Source organism: Copadichromis virginalis, linkage group LG14 (genome assembly GCF_057382275.1).
Source record: "Copadichromis virginalis isolate Kocher_CV1m ecotype Utaka linkage group LG14, C_Virginalis_male_GT1.1, whole genome shotgun sequence".
In the NCBI taxonomy this organism is placed as follows: Eukaryota; Metazoa; Chordata; class Actinopteri; order Cichliformes; family Cichlidae; genus Copadichromis; species Copadichromis virginalis.
In genome coordinates this window covers 42,517,658-42,540,486 of record NC_140631.1, presented here as the reverse complement: position 1 = coordinate 42,540,486, position 22,829 = coordinate 42,517,658, and the positions used below count along the sequence as shown (strand labels likewise).

General features: G+C 43.0%; 2 protein-coding genes across 2 annotated transcripts; one reads left to right on the top strand and one right to left on the bottom strand.

Annotated features, from left to right (window-relative positions):
• The first annotated feature begins 8,243 nt into the window (after positions 1-8,243).
• Positions 8,244-9,173, top strand: LOC146694742 (olfactory receptor 11A1-like). Its single transcript, XM_085478756.1, has one exon. The coding sequence runs from the start codon at positions 8,244-8,246 to the stop codon at positions 9,171-9,173; it is 930 nt and encodes a 309-aa protein (XP_085334882.1).
• Positions 9,174-17,291: 8,118 nt separating this feature from the next.
• LOC146694741 (olfactory receptor 4B13-like) lies at positions 17,292-18,221 on the bottom strand. The gene has a single exon (XM_085478755.1). The coding sequence runs from the start codon at positions 18,219-18,221 to the stop codon at positions 17,292-17,294; it is 930 nt and encodes a 309-aa protein (XP_085334881.1).
• Positions 18,222-22,829: the final 4,608 nt, after the last annotated feature.

Sequence of the window (22,829 nt, the reverse complement as noted above, 5' to 3'; positions counted from 1 at the left end):
GAGGAGGGCAGTAAGTCCGAGCTGCCAAGAAACACCCGAATCTGTGCAGAGTGTGTGATGTGGAACAATGGAGGTAGCTGGAAAGCTGCTCTGATAAGGGCGAAAGAAAACACTGCAAATAAATATTGCTTGACTCGCAACACTGTATGCTTTGGCTCCTTTTTGTCACACATGACTTTCCTCTGATAGCAGTACCAAGTGCTGCACCATTCAGAGCTCTCTGTGTTCAGCAGAGTATCTTGAAAAATGTCCTTCATTTTTGGCAAGCAGCAACAAATACCTCTCTCTACGTCTCAAGGCACATACTGGTACCCTACTGTTGTCACTCGTAATTACATTAGGAAATTAACAGTAAAAAGTATGTGGAAAATGGGAAACCAGTAACTTTAGAATGTTAAGTGTTTGACTGGGAAAACTGGGACAATCTGGGCAAAAAAAACATTGTGTCCATTACACAAAAGCAACCCATGATAGTGTGTAGCTTTTTCCTTATTACTGACCTTGTTGGTCATGGAATCATAATCTAAAATATCTAAAATACGGACACATACAAAAGCAAACATACAAACACATCCCACAAATAAAAAAAACCCTCTTGCGTCTGTGGATTCTTTATTAAAGTGCAAAATATGATTATAGTTGTTTGTGTAGATAGAACAAACTTCCAACGTTACCAAGAGACACTTCCTGTGGGATGTTGGGTAATAGGGTCAGTCTCTTGCCGTGGGCTGAACTGAACTGAAATAGTTAAAAGGGAATGCAGAGTTTCACTCAGTTAGGAGGGGCTGACTGTGACCAGTGTTAAGATTCAAAGTTGAGGAGGGAGAGTACACACCACCCATGGTCCAGAAGGTCTTTGGTCAAACAATGATTTTAATGAACACACGTGTGGGAAGACAACTCTGTACGCAGACAGGAAGTAGTCTTCGACTTAATCAAAGCATGAACAGATATTTTATAGCATCAGGGTTTGTTTACTGACGCCCCTTCATGCGTCACCGGTACATTTTATACATAGATCAGATCAACATCATCATGACTTTTCACCTAGAAAATCATCTTCTATTTTCATGGCTTGGTACTTTCCGTTCTTATCTTAAAATGAATTGTTCCTCTTTCTTGCCGAGACAACAAGGACGGTTCCTCTAAATAAATTTAACTCTATGTGTGTGTGTCACGACCTCACATGCTCTTTGTGTCACCTCTTCACCTACTGTCTGTGTCTCGTCCTCAAATGCTCTTTCTCAATTCACCTGTTGCACTTCTGACCTTTTACCAGACCAGAAGCTCACTGAGACTATGTGTATGTCTTCTACTAAATAAATGTTTTAACCAAGAACCTCTACTAAAACCTTAATATAAAATGATCTGATATATAAATGTTTTGTAAGCATGTATTGCAATTCCTTCTATGGCTCCAAGTCACTTGCACAATAGATTGTCCGAACATCGCGCCGAACAAAGCTTCCGACCCCCAATTAATTGACCGAGCTCCAACTCTTTAATAAGCACAGATATGCATTGTGTATAAAATAGTCATAACTGCTTAAGGCCTTCTTAAAGCTATCTGTTACATTGTTAAAGCCTCGTCTTAGCCTGCGGCTCAAAATAACTATCTGCTTTCACTTCTGCATACAACTTCCTGTCAGCCTGCAACTCAGTCTTTCTGAAAGAGACACTGTTTAACCCCTGAATGCAATATAAACTCCAGATTATATTATTAATGCAATGGTAATGATGACAATTATTTAACAATAGCAGTAAAATAATTTCCCTGCTCCACACTCCCTCTCACGACCTCTGGAACACCAGAGGTCGCAATACATTGTGGTTCAGCAGGCCTCGAGATCTCCAGGATCCTCGCCCCTCCTGTGGTCGCCGAGATCTTCTGCAAAGGAAACAAAACACCTTTTCTTGCATCTCCCTAACTTATCCTTTTTGGGACTCTTTAATCAAAAGCATGATCCTAATTATGCTCTTAATTTATTGACTTGTATTTATGTATATTCTTCAACGTTCCTCATCACTTTAAACTCTTTAAGCCCTGCTTTCACGTCCAGTTGCTCGCTCTACTTTCCCTATCTGATCATCAACATCCTGTATACATTTCATCATAACTAAATGCTGCCTTGAAACAACTCCTATGTGTTAACACTAACTTCATTTTAAAACCTCACATTTCCTATGTTATCACCTGTTTTTGGTATAGCCTTTTTATTTCACTTTGCTCCTTTTAATGTAACAATACCTTCTAATTCTAGTTTATCAGACCTAACCAAAATATATGCTTTCCTTCCTCTTTGGTCCTTCTTTAAGTTCAGTTAAAAGCTAAATGAATTTAAGGCCTTTTGCCTGGAATCAATACTGTCATGTGTGTTTATGGACTCTGTGTCTGTAAGCGTGCAATCCTTCAATAACTTCAATAACTCATATCAAAAAATGCAATATGTATAAAAATCATTTCTATTTATAAGCTCCCCCTTTATCCTAAAAATACCTCCTATGTAATATCTGTATGTATAAGCCTACATTATAACCACTTCTTCTAAAGATCAAAAAATCAAACCTGTTCTACTCCTTCAACCCTCACTAATTTTCCCTCTAAGACTTATTCACAGCTTTGAAAAACCGGCATTGTATCTTCTAAACAGGATTCAGTTCTGTCTTGGTCCTGGGCCATGCTGGCCCAGTATTCTTGGTTCCTTGTATTTTCGTTCCTTATTTAGGCCAGGTTTTCTCAGGTGTCCTATTGTGGTGTTCCCTAAGTGTTTTTTCCCTTTGTGACTCTTACCCCCTTGTGCCCCTCTGTGTATTTATGAGCTCTCGTCTCTCTTTGTGTTTATTCCATGTTTTCCCCAGCCTGTTATGTCTGTGTTCTCCCCGTGCTCTCTGGGTGTATTTAAGTTGTGTCTTCTGATATTGTAGTTGCTGGTTCGTCTGTGTTGTTTCCCCTCGGTCTCCCTGCGTCTCGTTTCTGGTTTGTGTTATTAGCTTACCCAGTTTAGGTTTCCGGTTTCTTGTTTTTCCACCAGTGCTGTTTTGTGCCCACCGTTGTAAATAAATATTCACCTGCACCAGAGCTGCCGCCTTTTGGGTCCTTTTCTACAACTCCACACGGCTTGCCTCGCAAACCGTGACAAATTCACTTTTAATCCTTTAACCTTAACTTAAAAATAACAGTTTCAGTTTTACCATATCCAAATGATCAAAAACCCAAAAGGTCCTAAAATGATCCTAAATTATTAAACAATTAAATTATTAAACCCTAAACCCCCCTTTATCTTGATACATTTCATGTGTCAAGATACTATACAAAACTTAAAAATGCTCAGTTTTCCTCACTCATGATCCAATGTATGTCATAAAATAAACTTAAAACAGAACAGTTATCAGTCATGTGTTTCTACAATTAATGGTAACTGAGTTACATCAAAAAATATTTCCCCTTTAGCATTTGGCATTCTCCCAACAATATACTATAATCCCATAATCTAACCCCAGTCAACAAAACAAAACAGAAATTTTCTCTGGTAAAAACAAATTGTTTGTCCACATTAATTCATCCTCACTCACATGCAGCCACACATTCACTCACATGCAGTCACACCATGTATTTGCTGATAGTGGAGCTTCCCGCACGATCAGGGACTCCAACCTCAGCAAAATGAGCTCAGTCATTTTTTATTTTCCATAGGAAAATATTTCTTTATGCTTTTGGACTGGATTGACTCGCATAAAATCCTTTTTACAGGGACTTACGACCTGAATTGTCCCCAGGTAGCTCTCCTCAGCCAATTGTAATCTGGAAAGCCCCCCTTGTATTTGCTCTCCCCGAGAATTTTCAGCGCTGTTGCAGGCCTGCTTAAAACAAAAATGGAAAAAATAGAGCTGATTGTTAGCTCATAAAAACAAAGCAAAATCACCTGACAGGTTTTCTTTAAGTGCACTGTTACAAAATAATGGGCCCAATTTTTTAGACATGTCCATGTTTCCTAAAAATCCCTCTATTAAAAACAAAAACAACAACAACCCGAACCCAACTGACAAAATCAACCCATCACCACAACAACCTCAACAACCTTAAACACACAAAAGTTTTGCCACCACATAATTTCACCTCCTCAATACACCGAAAGTCTCATTAAAACCACTCAATTTGCACACAAAAATCACCCCCTTAGACTCTTAAATTCAGCATAAAACCCCCTACGACATCATATAATCACTAAACTATAAATTCCCCACCCCAATCTGCACTTCTCGTCTCTGCTATGCTTCCTCTTCCTGAAAGTCACAGTCACACACACACTCAGGAAGTTCCTTCGTCATATGGCTTCTTCTATTCCTCAATTACAAACTCAAATATATTTTATTAAACATTCACACCATTGTATCATTCATACAAAATAGCAAGCTGTTCTTCATTGCATATGTTTGTGTTCTTAGCCAGGTTTAATCTGTATCTATGCATTAATCTCCATGAGCTTGTCTTGTCTTCATAAGGTTAATGCATTTTCTGTTTGTGTGTGTGAATTTGCATATGATGCTTTTGCAGTGTGTCAGACTCCTTCATAATTTTGCCTTTAAACAGTCAATTTTCTCCTCCCAAATTTACTAACCCAAATTCTGATTTCCTACCTTAAATAGCAGCATTCCTTGTCCTCAGCCAGAAGGTAGGGCTCCACTTGCCACTTTCCACCTCCACCCTAGCCCAGCGGCTTTACCCCTTGAGGTCCCATCCTCTTCACTTCATCTCACCAGTGAGTCGGAGCTCACCGGGACTGAGTGAGGCGAATAATCGTGACTGTGCCTGCCTTAGGTTGTCCCAGGGTTTCGAGGTGGGATCTTACCCGTCATGGGCTATCCAGCCTTCCATACTCGCCTGATACGGGGCCCAAGTGGGCAGGGGAGGGAACACACTGGCTCTGGGAATTAAAGGAATGTAAGCTGCTTCCTTCATTGCATCTTATATTAAACTATCTCACTTCTGACTCCTTCCTAGAATAATTTCACATATGGCACTTTGTGTATGTGTGTTTTCTATTCATTAATGTAATTGTCAGTTATTTTCTCTCTTCATTTTACTTTTATTTATCTGTTTGTTTATAACGTTCTACTTTAGTTCTGCTAAACCTTGATGTAAAAACAATACTCCCTTATTTCACACACACACTCTGCATTTTGCCTACGCACACACTTCTCTCTCAGACTTCCTCTGTTCACACATCACCTTGCACTCACTCTACTATCAACTTTCATAGTGTTATTATTATTTAGTATTTTGTACACCTCACACAGAATCATTCAAATCGAGGACTCACAGCATTCACATCACAACCTTCAACTTTCACTTTCGATCCTGCAAGACGCAGAGATGGACATCTCCTTCACCTAACATAAAACTAAATTACCATATCAACATACAATTACTGAAATTCAAACTCAAATACACCGTTTGTTTTAATAAAGTCAAAGAGTAAACAGGTGTACCAAGTGTATGTACTTATGTGTTTTAAACTGAAAGAAAAAGAAACTCAAACTCTTATAACATCACTCATGCCTCTCTCAAATTAGAAACACTTTCAAACTTTAAAACATCCTACTTTACATCACCAAAGAAATACCTCTCACACCTTTATTCATCATGTCAAAACCTTCTAGTCACCGCATTCACACAAGAAATTGAAAAAATAAAACACACCAGCAACTATTGCTGGAGAGAAGTTACTACTGAAAGTAATATGTTAATCTTAAGTATACACAGTGCACTCAATATATTTATATATCTACATCCAACTTCAGTCAATTACTATACATCCACTACGGCAACTCAAAACGTTATTTATAGTCCTCTAATAAACATAAATGGCAGTTTAAACACACACTCAACAATGTTTGCAGCAGTATTTGTAAAACCAACTGTGGCTTAAACAGTTCACTGCTTACTAATTTGCATTTTCACTCACACACACACCGTCTAAAAATAGCTCCAGCATTGCCTCAGACTCCTTTCACACAGAGATCTCTTAAAGTTTTTATATTACAAAGACATCTTATATTTACAACCACTGTCAGATCTGTCAGCTTTAGCGCCTACACAATTTAGACAAATTTGAAATAACCGCCCAGCGGATGAACTCCCTGAGTTTTTTGCGACCAATTAACCAGTATCAAGACTTTAACTGTTTCTGGCCTCATCTCTAAAATCCCTAACTCAATTTAAAAGCGTCAACCAACCCAAACTTTGCCTGAAGCTCTATTTTTGGCATTTCACAGCCAAGGCTTACCTCGAAGTGTTAAGTTAAAGTTACACGCCCGAAGACCAACTTCTCCTGTCCAAAAAAGCGCAGACTACCGTTCCAAACGGTAAGGAGACTCTAACTCCTAGTTATTCTGGAGTGCCCCAAGCTCCACAGTGACCAACTGACTATCCCTCTTCGAGGACAATGTCTAAGCGTCCTTGACATTGGCAAGCGTTACCTCTGAGCACTGCGCTTCCTAGCAGACTCGAACTGCCGTTCTAGAATAATTTATAATACTTTGAAACAACCATCAACACCCAAAACAAGTGTATAACTGAGGCAGGTGCAACCTAGTGGTCAATGGAGACTCCAACTCACAAAATGACCGCTCAGGTCCACTCTTATGACCAAATTTGGACTCTAACCAACACAATAACCAATTCCCTACCAACTACTTGAGACTCTAACTCAATTTCTTTGGGACTTCAACCCAGTATTTAAACTTTTCCTGGCAGACTCTAACTGCTTTAGCAGACTTTACTGCTTTCATTTCTTCTTAGCAGAACTCTAACTGCATCAACTCATGAGATTTTCATCAAAATCAAAACAGACATCCACCAGTAACTTCAGTGAGTAGACTTAAATTTTATCATGTCCAACTTGGCACACTTTGGAAATAATTCAACAGGTAGTGCCTTACCTTTTGGATAAGCCGGCTTATGCCCACTCACTTAGACCACTGGAATTCATGTCTGCCCGTCAGACCACCTAAGACCCCGGATTTCTCCGTCTAAACCTCCAATCCTCCCTCCTCAACCACCGGACGAAGCCCCCAAATGTTAAGATTCAAAGTTGAGGAGGGAGAGTACACACCACCCATGGTCCAGAAGGTCTTTGGTCAAACAATGATTTTAATGAACACACGTGTGGGAAGACAACTCTGTACGCAGACAGGAAGTAGTCTTCGACTTAATCAAAGCATGAACAGATATTTTATAGCATCAGGGTTTGTTTACTGACGCCCCTTCATGCGTCACCGGTACATTTTATACATAGATCAGATCAACATCATCATGACTTTTCACCTAGAAAATCATCTTCTATTTTCATGGCTTGGTACTTTCCGTTCTTATCTTAAAATGAATTGTTCCTCTTTCTTGCCGAGACAACAAGGACGGTTCCTCTAAATAAATTTAACTCTATGTGTGTGTGTCACGACCTCACATGCTCTTTGTGTCACCTCTTCACCTACTGTCTGTGTCTCGTCCTCAAATGCTCTTTCTCAATTCACCTGTTGCACTTCTGACCTTTTACCAGACCAGAAGCTCACTGAGACTATATGTATGTCTTCTACTAAATAAATGTTTTAACCAAGGACCTCTACTAAAACCTTAATATAAAATGATCTGATATATAAATGTTTTGTAAGCATGTATTGCAATTCCTTCTATGGCTCCAAGTCACTTGCACAATAGATTGTCCGAACATCGCGCCGAACAAAGCTTCCGACCCCCAATTAATTGACCGAGCTCCAACTCTTTAATAAGCACAGATATGCATTGTGTATAAAATAGTCATAACTGCTTAAGGCCTTCTTAAAGCTATCTGTTACATTGTTAAAGCCTCGTCTTAGCCTGCGGCTCAAAATAACTATCTGCTTTCACTTCTGCATACAACTTCCTGTCAGCCTGCAACTCAGTCTTTCTGAAAGAGACACTGTTTAACCCCTGAATGCAATATAAACTCCAGATTATATTATTAATGCAATGGTAATGATGACAATTATTTAACAATAGCAGTAAAATAATTTCCCTGCTCCACACCAGGTAAGGACAGCAGGTAGACACTGGGATTTACACAGTGGTCTAAAACCAAGCTGATGTTGATTTCACATTGAGTAATTTCATCTGACCACAGACAAACTGACCACAGTTTCAGTCTGTTAAAATCACATCATCCAGTGGGCACTGTCAATAAGCTTTATCAACTGAAGTGGTAATCATGACAAACTCTACACAGTTCTCACATTTCAGACTTGCATTCTTGAATATTGGGATTTTCAAGTATTTATTTTTTATGCTTGTCATGTGTTTCTTTGTTTCAGTAGTTTGCACCAATGTTCTGCTGATTGTGGTTATCTGTGTGAACAGAAGCTTACATGAACCTATGTACATGTTTCTGTGCAGCCTGTTTGTGAATGCACTGTATGGTAGCACATCTCTGTTTCCACTGCTCCTGCTTCACATCATCTGTGATATTAATATCATTTCTGCATCTTTATGTTACTTGCAGATTTATTGTATTCACTGCTATGGGAGTGCTGAATATCTTAATCTGGCTGTTATGTCTTATGACAGATATCTCGCTATCTGTTTTCCATTGCAATACAACACATACATGACACCCAAGAGGATTGCTATACTAATTGCTATAACATGGTTATATGCTATTCTTGCATGTGCTCTCATGATTTCATTGAGCTCCACTTTACCACTTTGTGGGAACATTATTGACAAAGTGTACTGTGACAACTACTCTGTCATAAAGCTGGCTTGTTCTGACACTAAAGCACTTAATATATATGGAATTATTATTGTTTTATGCACAGTATGTTGTCCTCTGATATTCATGCTTTACACTTACATAAAAATCCTTAGAGTTTGTTCTTCTGGTTCCAAACAGATGAGGCAGAAAGCTGTCACTACCTGCAGTCCTCATCTTGCCTGTGTGTTAAACTTTTCATGTGGAGCTTGCTTTGAAATATTACAGAGTAGGTTCAATATGAGCGGTGTACCTATTTTGTTACGTATATTTCTCTCATTATATTGGCTAATAAGCCAACCACTATTAAATCCTTTAGTTTATGGCCTGAACATGACTAAGATCCGCATTTTATGTAAAAATCTGCTGACACTTAGACCTTTAAATTGAAGTAAAGTTTTGCACGATGATCCTAGACATACATTTTCTAAGGAGTTTCTTGGCTTTGGCTACACCTTAAGTCAACCTTAAGAAAAAATAGAAATTAAACCTTATTTCCAGGCAGCCATGGGTCATTTAAATGCCTTAGGATGTTTGAATGTTACTATTTTATTCTCGACTTCGAGATTTTGGGTTAGAGTTACATTTTTTGTATTACTATGTATATTTTTTAATTACTATGTCTGCTTGATGGTTGTGTAATTTCTGCTGACTACACAATAAATTGCCTAAAATAAAGAAATACTTGATCCATGAACAGTGTTGGGAAGGTTACTTTTCAAATCAAATCAAATCACTTTTTTTTTTTTTTTTATTGTCACATCACATGTGCAGGCACACTGGCACAGCACATGCGAGTGAAATTCTTGTGTGCGAGCCCCACAAGCAACAGAGATGTGCAAACACAACAACACAAACGAGCAAAATACAAGAATGGCCAACCTGAAACTAATAAATATATGTACAATATATAATAGTGTATGCATTTCTGGATGTGTATACTAAATATTTTCCTACGTGTGTGTGTGTGTGTGTGTGTGTGTGTGTGTGTGTGTGTGTGTGTGTGTGTGTGTGTGTGTATACACATTTTTACAAATTAAATAGTAAAAAAATAAAATAAAATAATAAAATATATAAAATATACAGAGTTGAATATGTGCAAAACAAGTGGCATTTATATACAGTGTGGAGTGCATAATGTTGAAGTTCCAGTAGTGAAGCTGAGGTGTCTACGAAGTGTTCAGCAGTCTGATGGCCTGATGGAAGAAGCTGTCTCTCAGTCTGCTGGTATTTTAAAATGTATTCCATTACAGAATACAGAATACATGCCCCAAAATGTATTCTGTAACGTATTCCGTTACGTTACTCAATGAGAGTAACGTATTCTGAATACTTTGGATTACTTAATATATTATCATGCTTTTTACAACAACGTGAATGTACTATTGCTGTGTGATTTATTACTGTTACTGAAGGTCCGCGACTCCGAACTGTAGTAAAGGGACCTCTGACTAATAGGCGGGGTCCCTGTCGGCTCGTAGCCGAAAAATAGCTTTACTTTGTTGTGTGGGTCAACTTTTCTTGCGAGAGACAGAGAGAGGAGTTGAAAGGCTGCTCCAACGGAACTTATTGTTTTCGGAGGAAAACAGGAACACGGTGTAGAGTCGAGTCTTAATAGCTTACTTACAGCTGGGCTCGTCAGGCACTCTTCTTGGCTGCAGTGGTTATTATTATATTTACATGCTTCCAGCTCCCGTTTTTCCTCGATGTCAACTCGTACCTTTCCACTCCCCTTTTTCTCCCTCCTCGCGCTCACAGACACATAACGTGTATGGCAGTCCATTCTCCCTGCAACACGGACTACACTGCCCATGATGCTACGTTCTTTAGAGCTATGCTTGTAGCATTCTGCCTGTTAGCTTAGCACAACAACAACAAAAAGGCGCTCTCTCACCCAGGAAACACACAGTCGCAGAGAGAGAGAGAGCGTCGCCCTGTAACCATGGCAACCGTAACGCTGCCGCCTGGAACAACAGAACGTAGCTGTCAAACAAACCCAAACAGTCCTGACCCGCGACAATATGAAACAGGAAAGTACCGCAGTGTAATCCATTTATTTCAACAAAGTAACTGTATTCTGAATACCACCTTTTTAAACGGTAACTGTAACAGAATACAGTTACTCATATTTTGTATTTTAAATACGTAACGGCGGTACATGTATTCCGTTACTCCCCAACGCTGTCCATCAATGAAGTGAAAAACATCATTACTGAAATGTTCCCGTCACTTTAAAGTGCTGTATTTTAAAAATATTTAGCGTGTTTGCAATCAACCCTCTGCACTCTACATCATTTCAACAATATATCTGGACAGTCACACTGAACAAAGCTTTCGACCTTCAAAAGACGGAGTGCCAATTCATATGAGCACACTTGCAGTGTTTATATGAAAATGATTGAAACCAGCTTTCTTTAGTAGGAAAATAAAATATTTTCAACCCTAACAGTGGATTGCTTGAGGGCGCTCCACCTGGGTCGTCATTCTGGGAGACTTCAACACTCATGTGGGCAACTACAGTGAAACTTGGGGGGAAGGGTCTGATTGACCTAAAACTGAGAAGTGTTCTGTTACTGGACTTCTGTGCAAGAGTAACAACCTAGGCCACATCGATGATCAATCTTATAATCGTATCATTGATCTGGGTTTGGTTAACATATTGGACTTTGCAGACAGCCTATGCATACCAGCAGTCCAAGCAGAACGTGACTCGGGTCTGGGAGGACTTCAGAGAGGCATTGGAAAAATATTTTTGGACTGCCTTGAAGTTATTCTCTCGGTGGCATCCGTGCCACTGTCCTGGGAAGAACTGAGGAGAGCCCCAGACGAGGGGTCACCCAGTAGCCACAGAGCAGAAGCCAGAGGGGGCTGCACTGGCGTGCCCCCCGGCTCTGCCGGCGGCCAGCTGTGCCGGAGTGAACCGAGCCGCAGGCCCAGAGGCCGGAGGCTCGAGGGCCCCCTACGCACTGGAAGAGGCCTGACCGAGCAACAGGCGCCAGGCCCTGCCAAGTAGCCACCGGGAGTGAGCTGGTACATACTTGAGCACCCAGCCCCGGACACCAAGAACCACCAACACACCGACCCCTGAGGGCATCAGTTACCGGCAGGGAGTGTGATGAGGGGAGATAGGCCTCCATACTTCGGAGGGCCTGGGAGTTCCCAGAGAGGTGGAGTCAAGATCAAGGTCAAGGTAACTTTATTTATACCCATAGGCAAGGTAAATTTGCTTTACAGAAAAAATGCTGTCATTTTTTCTGTAAAGCAAATTCACAGAAATCTAAGACCCAACATAGACACAGACAAACAGGCACACACAGACACAAACATGCATTCCACCCTCATGCACACATATACAAATACTCAGCACTCACCCAGTGTAAGGATAGACATAAATGGACATGTTCACACAATCACACTCCCCAAACATACTCTATACCACGGGTCCAGGTACCCTCGCCCCCAGAGGGGGAAACGGCAGCTAGACCCAGGAGATGTTACTCTTTCCCCCGGGGTGGAGGCAAGCAGACCGCCCCAGGCTCCGCAGCAGCAGGGAGGCCCCGCATCCCAGATCCCAATCGGACGGCCAACACCTCCTCCAAGCCCCCCCGCCCCGATGGTGCTGCTGCCAGAGAGCAGCAGGTGTTAGCACGGCCCCTCCCAAGAACCCTCAATGTCTACATGGATTTAAAATTGAGAGGTGGGCACCAGCGCCAGAGGTGGGGTTGAATAGGCAAGGCAAGGCAAATTTATTTGTATAGCACAATTCAACAACAAGGTGATTCAAAGTGCTTTACAGAGACATTAGAAACAAAAGCAAATAAAAAGCATGATTTAAAATTGATTAAAACAAGCAAACAAACAAACTAACTAAACACACACATTTCACACCTGTTCGCGCGATCTGAACCCTTATCGTAAGGGGAGCTACCAGTCCTTCTGTGGACGAGCTACGAATACACAGACCGTCAAGGCCCTATATGTATGTGTTATGTGATTGTGAGTAATGTGGATGTCTAAGTTGTGGAATAAAATTGAGGCACAGGTGGCCAGAAGGGGGCGGGGGGGGGGGGGATGCCTCCCCTGCACCCTGGTGACACACCTGCACCCCAAGGCCCTTGGGGTGGCAGCCGGTGATGGGCAGGAAAAGTAGGCACCCCTGTCCTTCGGCACCCAACAAGGCAAGGGAGCCCAAGCCCATCCAGACCGGGGCCTACGGCAGCAGCACCACCAAGCCCCACAGGACCTGGGGCAGCCTACCCGACCCCATCGCAGAGGAAACTGTACCCACCCAACATTCAATCATCTCCCAGACTACACAACAGTAGACACCCAGGTTAAGTTTATTCTCCACCTCTCCTATGTCTCTCCCTCTCCTGCAGAGTGGACTCCTGCAAGGATGGAACAACCTCCCTGCCAGTTAAAGAGCCCCCCAGTTAGGCCGATGCACCAGAGGCCCCCTGCGCCAGGGCTGAGCCCCCGTGCACCCACCCGCCCACAACCTCGGCGACACACCAACGAGGACCGAAGCCCCCAAGGCCCAGCCAGAGCCCTAGCACGGAGGCGAAGCACCCCCGAACCCCCACGCCTGCTGGATCCACTCAGGGGCAGCCAGGCTACCAGGTCAGTAACCTACGTCCGCCAGCACAGACCCTCCCCCAGCCCTGCTGCACGTGGAGTAGAGGAGAACACCCTCTAAGAGCAACCAGAGCCACTAACCAGGTTATGACCACAACCCCCGGATTAAGCCCTCCAGGGATAACGTCCCTAGGGATTCTCCAGATGCCCTAAGCCCGTCCCAACCTCCGCATCAACCACAATAGCTAAGGCGGGACCAAACCACGCCTCCCCACCCCTGCTAGGTGATGTAGCCGATCAAAGGGGCTCAGAGGGATTGATCTAATGTGGTGGGAGAGGCTGTCTCGAGACTAATGTGATCTGTTAGATGGTTTCTATATTGGTTAGAATTAAGATTATTTTTATTTTTCCAGTTCATGAGGACCGTTTTCTTGGCTATGCATAGGGCAGTAAAAACCATGTGGACTGTATTAGTTTCTGTAGTGACATCATCCAATTTGCCCAACAAACACGCTAAAGGGGAGGTTGGAATTTTACATTTCAGACACTTTGATAAGTCTTCACATATCTCGTGCCAAAACTTTTGCACTGATGGACAGAACCAAAGAGCGTGGATGTAATTGTCTGGTGTATTGCCTTGACAGTGTGAGCAGTTGTTGGAAGATGTAAAGCCCATCTTGAACATCCGATGACCTGTATAGTGCACTCTATGTAGTATTTTGTATTGTATTAATTGCAGACTGGGATTTTTAATCAATTTAAAGGTTTTTAAGCATACCTGATAAATCTGCTTCCCACTTTGCAATAGGAAGTGATATTGATTCATCTAATTTAGAAAGTGTTCTGTATATTTTAGACAATAATTTGGGGGATTTAAGAGTAAGAAAATGTAGCACACTTGGTGGAGTTTGTAATTCAACTTGACTGAGGTTAAATTTCTTTTTTACTATGGATTTAATTTGTTGATATTCTAAAAAAAAAGTCCTATCGGGCTTGGTTAGCCTGTGGGACTCCGGAGGCAGCCGACAGGTATCGACAGGCCAAGCGGAATGCGGCTCGGGCAGTGGCTGAAGCAAAAACTCGGGTGTGGGAGGAGTTCGGAGAGGCCATGGAAAAAGACTTTCGGGCTGCCTCGAAGAGATTCTGGCAAACCGTCAGACGTCTCAGGAGGGGAAAGCGGTGCTCTACCTGCACTGTGTATAGTGCTGGCGGAGCGCTGCTGACGTCGACTGAGAAAATTGTCGGGCGGTGGAAGGAATACTTCGAGGACCTCCTTAATCCCACTGACACGTCTTCCGAGGAGGAAGCAGAGTCTGGGGATGAGGGGAATGACCCGCCAATTTCCGGGGGCGAGGTCACTGAGGCAGTTAAACAACTCCTTGGTGGCAGAGCCCCTGGTGTTGATGAGGTCCGCCCCGAGTTCCTGAAGGCTCTGGACGTTGTAGGGCTGTCCTGGTTGACACGCCTCTGCAATGTTGCGTGGAGATCAGGGGCAGTACCTGTGGACTGGCAGACCGGGGTGGTGGTCCCCATCTTCAAGAAAGGGGACCGGAGGGTGTGTTCCAACTACAGGGGGATCACACTCCTCAGCCTCCCTGGGAAAGTCTATGCCAGGGTGCTGGAAAGGAGAGTTCGTCCGTTAGTCGAACCTCGGATACAGGAGGAACAATGCGGTTTTCGTCCTGGTCGCGGAACACTGGACCAGCTCTTTATCCTCTCCAGGATACTTGAGGGTGCATGGGAGTTTGCCCAACCAGTCTACATGTGTTTTGTGGACTTGGAGAAGGCATTCGACCGTGTCCCTCGGGGTGTCCTGTGGGAGGTGTTGCGGGAATATGGGGTGTCTGGCCCATTGCTACGGGCCATTCGATCCCTATACAACCGTTGCAAGAGCTTGGTTCGCATTGCCGGCAATAAGTCGGACTCGTTCACGGTGGGTGATGGGCTCCGCCAGGGCTGCCCTTTGTCTCCGGTTCTGTTCATAATTTTTATGGACAGGATTTCTAGGCGCAGCCAAGTGGCGGAGGGCTTTCGCTTTGGTGGCCTCAGAATCTCATCTCTGATTTTTGCAGATGATGTGGTTCTGTTGGCTTCATCGGGTGAGGGCCTCCAGCTCGCACTGGAACGGTTCGCAGCCGAGTGTGAAGCAGCGGGAATGAGGATCAGCACCTCCAAATCTGAGGCCATGGTTCTCAGCCGGAAAAGGGTGGAGTGCCCACTCCGGGTCGGGGATGAGTTCCTGCCCCAAGTGGAGGAGTTCAAGTATCTCGGGGTCTTGTTCGCGAGTGATGGGAGAAGGGAGCCGGAGATCGACAGACGGATTGGGGCTGCAGCTGCAGTAATGCGAACGCTGCACCGGTCCGTCATGGTGAAGAGGGAGCTGAGTGTAACAGCGAAGCTCTCAATTTACCGGTCGATCTACGTCCCTACCCTCACCTATGGCCACGAGCTGTGGGTAGTGACCGAAAGAACGAGATCGCGGATACAAGCGGCAGAAATGAGCTTCCTCCGAAGGGTGGCTGGCCTCTCCCTTAGAGATAGGGTGAGAAGTTCGGCCATCCGGGAGGGGCTCAGAGTAGAGCAGCTGCTGCTCCACATCGAAAGGAGCCAGCTGAGGTGGTTCGGGCATCTGACAAGGATGCCCCCTGGGCGCCTCCTGGGTGAGGTGTTCCAGGCATGTCCCACCGGGAGGAGGCCCCGGGGCAGACCCAGGACACGCTGGAGAGATTATATCTCTCGGCTGGCCTGGGAACGCCTTGGTATTCCCCCGGATAAGCTGGAGGAGGTGGCTGGGGAGAGGGAGGTCTGTGCCTCTTTGCTTAGGCTGCTGCCCCCGCGACCCGGCCTCGGATAAAGCGGATGAAAATGGATGGATGGATGGATGGATATTCTAAAAATCTTTTCTTGTTGATCCCATATTGTGTAACTAGTCCGTCAAACGATATAAAGTCTGTTCCTTCCAATATATGTTCTAAGTATTTAATTCCTTTAAAACTCCAATCTGGAAAATTAATCTAATCTTAATTAACATACATTTTTAACATACATTGGAGATACTGTATTTTGGAAATTCTGTTCCCCATGTAGGTATTTCTAGATTCAGTCGTGTGATGGATTTGATTATATTCAGTAAATTTACTGTTTCTGATTAAATATTTTGATATAAGCTGAAATAAAGTTTCCACAGTATTTTCTACATTTTTTTAAATCGCTTTCTCATGAATGACAAAAATAAATGTAGTATTTTCTTTTCAATGCAAATTTCTGGATTGTTCCAAATGGCTGTTAGTTGACATGGGATAAATGAAGAGGTGAAGTTCTTTTTAAAAATTTCCACCAGACTGTAAGAGGTGTTTATGTGAAGGCTTTGAAAGCAGTCATGATTCTTAATACTGGAGCTGATGAGTGCGAGATTAGAAATTTTTCTAGGTCCAGCCAAGGGACCTAGAAGGTCCATTTTGAAAGATATGACAATCTATTGCATGAGATAAAATGTAGTAATAAAAAGATCACCATTGTGTTTGGGCTTTTGCAGAGTTTTTATATTTATCCGTAACAGTTTATTTTTCCTTAAAACTTCCAAAAGTTTGAATCTAGTGATGTAAACCAAGCACTACAAGGGTTATTTGTGACCAGTTCAAAACTTGTTTATTTTAGGCAAAATCGTCACTTTATTGGCAACTACTCTTCCCATGAGATATATAGGTAAAAGTTTTCCTATATGTGAGATCATCCTCTAACATTTTCAGTAGGGGAATGTAATTCAAGTCTGAGAGCCTGGTGGAAAATGTATACCTAAATGTCTAATATTACCCAACTGTAGTGGATTGGTGGAGGTGTTCTGAAAATTACAATTCAGAGGCAGAATTTGTAAGAGAAGAAAAGTAATACACCATACACATATAGGCTTAAAAATGGTCAATAACTGTTATTTCAGAGGTGTGTGTTTGTTATCAGACTTTTACAGATGTTGCGGATTTTGGTCATTTTCAGGCCGTACATCACAGGATTGAAGAGCGGCTGGCATGTAAGAAAATATAATGATAAAAATATGCGCAGCATGTTTGGCACATTTTTCATATTAAATCTGCTCTGTAAAATTTCAAAGCTGGCTCCAAAGGAAAAGTTCAATATGGAAGCCAGGTGAGGCGTGCAGGTACTGATAGCCTTCTGTCTCGTCTGATCAGAACCAGAAAAACAAACCAGCAGAATCTTCATGTAGGTGTAAAGAATGAAAAGCAAAGCGCCAAAGATTGTGCTAAAAGTAGCAAGGAGGCCATACAAGTTGATCACAGTGGTGTCTGAGCATGCCAACTTCACAACAGAGTGTGTGTCACAGTATACTTTATAAATTGTGTTTCCACAGAACTGCAAAGGTGAAGTTAAAGATAGCAAGACAACCATTGCAAAACAAGGATAGAACCACGTTGCAGCTATAAGTATGGCGATTTTTTTTGATGTCATATGTGTGTTGTATTGCAGAGGACAGCAGATAGCAAGGTACCTGTCGTAAGACATGATGGCTAAATTTAAATATTCTACAGCCCCATATGAATGTACACAGAAAACCTGCAGGAAACAGATACTGGTAGAAACAGTGTGAACATCAGAGAGGATCTGAACCAGGAGGGACGGAAACAGCCCTGTACTACCATACAGCTCATTCACAAACAGGCTGCACAGAAACATGTACATAGGTTCATGTAAGCTTCTGTTCACACAGATAACCACAATCAGCAGGACATTGGAACCTACAATGAAAAAATATAAAGCAAGAATAACAAAGAAGCACAAGTTAGTTACATGTCCTGTGTCAAAATAGCCAGTAAGGGTGAAAAAGGAGACCTGTGTGGTGTTTATCATGATTGTTCTTTGGATTTAGAACAATTGACTGGTTCACATCAATAAATAATTTACCTTTTCTTGAAACTGGACTGCACTGACACCACATGCACCTTACACATTAAGCTCACCTGAGGATGAGTGAGTGTTATAATACTAAAGCAATTCATTGTCAGGGAAAGAACATAACAATGTCAATTAAAGGTTTAGTTTAGAAATAACTAACAAAATGTCCCGTAGCCCTGTCCCCACTGAGCTGAAACACTGCTTCAGCTTCTTATAAATCTTCCTAGAGAGAGAGAGAGAGAGAGAGAGAGAGAGAGAGAGATTAGTTCAGAAGTTTTTTTTACTCTAAATTTGGTAAATATTCAACCTCAAATTAATTGTATTTCCTCTATCCCACAGCAGCACAGTTCAGCACTGCCACGTACCTAGAGGAAGACAGAGGGGAGAGATAAATGTAGGCCTACCGGATTGTTCTTTGCTATTTATTTTACTGAGAGTATTAAATTAACCACAAACTTACAACATCAAGGAAATGTATGTAGAAGTAAAATGCTCTATTCACATCCCAACCTATTGTTTCCTTCAGATTAAAGTTATGGGAGAATACCCAGAACTTCACACAGTGGCACTGAAGGTAGTGTTGCTATTCTCATACTTTTGTGAGCCCGGATTTTCTGCTCTAACAGCTGGTGCTAGGCTGTTCTGGAGGATCTGAGGGATAATGGCCCTGTCCTGCTCATGCAGGGATGACCCACCACTGCCAGTTGCCCGTTGGCTCTGGTCCTTTGGGCCTCTTGACCTTTGGCTATGAAGGCTCCACCGTGTGCCTCCCTCTTCCTTCTTCTGGGGATGACACATAGTTATCCTCAGGGCGTGTGGCCTCTGGTGTTCAGTTCTCTTCAGGGTCAGGGGGTTGTGCATGGCCTCGTCATATTCTAACTGTGGTGTTCTTGTGTGCCCAGTTTGTTTTTCCTGGAACAGTACTCAACTCACCTGCAACTTGCTTCACTGTTCATCTGCAATCACTCATCACCTCATGGGCTTACTAACTACTAACTATCAAATAAGGGAGACTTTGGAGACACTCAATGCACACTCAGCTGTGCTGATGGTGGTCAAGGTCAAGGTCAAGTTTATTTCTATAGCACATTTCAAACAGCTGATGCTGCACAAAGTGGTTAACAATATAAAAATGGCATTAAAAAGCAAAAATGTAATACAATACTAACAGTATAAAACAATAATAGGACAATAAAAGAATTAAAACAATAACTAAAACTATTTCAAATGCTTGGGTCATAGTGTGTTAAAAGCCAGGGCATAAAAATGTGTCTTTAGTAATGATTTAAATTGCTCAAGTGTTTGTGCAGATCTAATATTTAAGGGGAGACTATTCCAAAGTCTGGGACCTGCCACAGAGAAGGATCTATCACCACGGGATTTGAGATTAGTCCGTGGGATGGACAGCATTAGTTTTGAGCTGGACCTCGTGGTTTTTCCTGGAGCATAGGCAGAGAGGAGCTCAGACAGGTAAGGAGGGGCTCGGGCATTAAGTGACTTAAAAACAATAAGTAAAAGTTTAAATTGGATCCTGTAGGCGACAGGAAGCCAGTGTAAAGAAGCTAAAACTGGAGTTATAAGCGCTCTCCGTTTGGTACCAGTTAGCAGGCGAGCAGCTGCATTTTGAACCATCTGAAGACGATGGATGGTGGCCTGATCTAGACCATAATACAATGAATTGCAGTAGTCCAATCTGCAAGTAAGAAAAAGGTGAATAACACATTCAAAGACGTTAGCCGGGAGGGATGGCTTTACCTTGGCTAGCTGTCTTAACTGAAACAAGCAGGACTGAACTACTGCACTCACCTGCTTATTCAATTTAAAAGAACCATCAATGTAGACACCGGGGTTTTTTACATGTGATTTACAATACGAGTAAAGGGGCCCAGAGTGCTGTCGATATGATTAAAGTTGCCAAAAATGACAACCTCAGTTTTATTTTCATTTAGCTTTAAAAAATTAAATGACCACCACTGTTTGACATCGTCAGCGTAATGAGAGCTGTGGATGGTCTGACCCTGCTTTTAAAGATAGATAAATCTGCAAATCATCAGCAAAACAGTGAAATGAAATGCTGCATCGCGAGAAGATGGAGCCCAATGGAGTGCAAATAGAGTGCGAACAGGGCAGGACCCAAAATAGAGCCTTGAGGTACACCGTATTTAAGAGGGGCTATTTTGGAGTTATGGGGGCCCATATTGACATGAAAAGACCTTTCTGACAAGTAGGACTGAAACCACTGTAGGGAAGATCCTTTTAGGCCAGCATGAAATTCTAGCCGTGATAACAGGATGTCATGGTCGACCGTGTCAAAAGCTGCTGACAAGTCCAACAACAAAAGGGCAGCAGGGCTGCCAGAGTCCAGAGTTAAAAGAATATAGTATTCAATTTAATCAGTTCCTCATCTAAAACATTATTAAACAATACAGTAAATGATAACAGAAATTACACGGGCATTTCCTTTTAAAAATAAGCAAAAAAGAAAAAATATATACTGTAATAATATACTGTAAATACAGACTTCACTTACCCAGTTTATTATGCTATGCAGACCAAATGACACCTTATTTTTATTAATCACATATTACTCCTCACATCTGGTGTGCGTCTGATACAATTGCAGTCAAGATTGCTGGTCAGAAACTGACAGTGCAGGTAAACGTCAATATACGGGACATTTAAGGTAGCTGTATGTCCCGGCTAAAACAAGACAGTTGGATACCCTATCCACTCAGGCTACACGCTTCGGCCGTGTCTGCCTCACCTGCATCACCTGCCTGCCCGCCGCTTCACTCTGGATCTCTGGAAATAAAGGATGGGATTAACCATCTGTCTCATCCTGCTGCTCAACTAGACACTATTTTTGCCTGCAAAGTAAGACATTGCTCCTAACTCACTGCCTTTGATTTAGGAATTAATTACACTCTCCCTCTCTTTCAGTAATCCCCACATCAGAGGCTCCTGCTACATTTTCCACATTTCCAGTTTTGCACACTGGCAGGGTCTCGCATGGCAAATTGGTCCTGGGTGAGGGACCAGACAAAGAGCGATTCATGGGGGCCAACCAGGCACAGTTCGAATAAGGGGACCTGGGCCCATCCTCTTGTAGATCCAACAGCTGCAGGAGGTGCCATAGCAGTTGGGTGCGATGTGTGTTGGGCGGTGGCCAGGAACAGAGGCCCTGGCGGATGGATCCCTGGCTACCAAGACTAGCAATTGCAAAGAAAAGCGTCTGGACTTCTTTAAGTTGCTTGAAGACGTTTCACCTCTCATGCGAGAAGCTTCTTCAGTTCTAAGGTCAAATGGTGGAGAGTCCCAGATATAAACCTAGTGGGAGTTTCCCCCCACAGAGGGACAAAGGACCACCTGATGATCCTCTAATCGCCTGAGCCAAGGTGTGAAACTGGGTGTGGGTCACAATCAGCCAGAGTTTCGGGTGTGTTCATTGTGAAACCTGGCCCCACCTTATCATGTGAATTCCTGAGGTCAGATGGTCCAGGATGTGAGTGGGCGTTAAGGCGTCTGGGAAGGATCTCAAAACTGGATTATAGATGGCAGAGAGTTGGTGTCGTAAACCCCGCCTCTGTTCAAAGATGGTCGCTCACAGTGGACATAGATGCTTCTTTCACTCCAATTTCGAACCATCTGTCCTCTCTGTCCAACATGTGAACATTGGCATCCTCAAAGAGTGACCTTTGACCTTTAGATGCAGATGGACTGCTGAGTCTTGTCCTGTGGAGGTGGCTCTTCTGTGTTGTGCCATGCGCTTGTGAAGTGGCTGTTTGGTCTCTCCGATGTAGAGGTCTGGGCATTCCTCGCTGCACTGTACAGCATACACCACATTGTTAAGTTTGTGTTTTGGAGTTTTGTCTTTCGGGTGAACCAGTTTTTGTCTGAGTGTGTTGCTGGGTCTGAAATGCACCGGGATGTCGTGCTTGGAGAAAACTCTCCTGAGTTTCTCTGATACACCGGCTACATAGGGGATGACAATGTTGTTGCGTCTGTCCTTCTTATCCTCCTCGCTGGTGTCTGATCTTCTTTTCTGTGCCTCTTTGCTGACTTTAAGAACGCCCATTTAGGATAGCCGCATGTTTTGAGTGCTTCCTTTACATGTGTGTGTTCCTTCTTTTTCCCTTCAGGCTTAGAGGGAACATGTTCTGCCCGGTGGTGTAGGGTCCTGATTACTTCAAGTTTGTGTTCCAGAGGGTGATGGGAGTCAAAGAGGAGGTACTGGTCCGTGTGTGTGGGCTTCTGGTAAACTTTGATGTTGAGGTTGCCGTTCTCTTCAATGTGCACGGCGCAGTCCAGGAAAGGCAGACAGTTGTCCTTTGTGTCTTCCCTGGTGAACTTGATGTTTTTATCCACAGCGTTAATGTGCGCAGTGAAGGATTCCACTTCTTGTGTCTTGATTTTGACCCAGGTGTCGTCCACATATCTGTACCAGTGGCTGGGTACTCTTCCTTTGAAAGAGCCAAGAGCCTTCCTTTCCACTTCCTCCATGTAAAGGTTGGCTACAATAGGTGACACGGGGGAGCCCATGGCACAGCCATGTTTTTGTCTGTA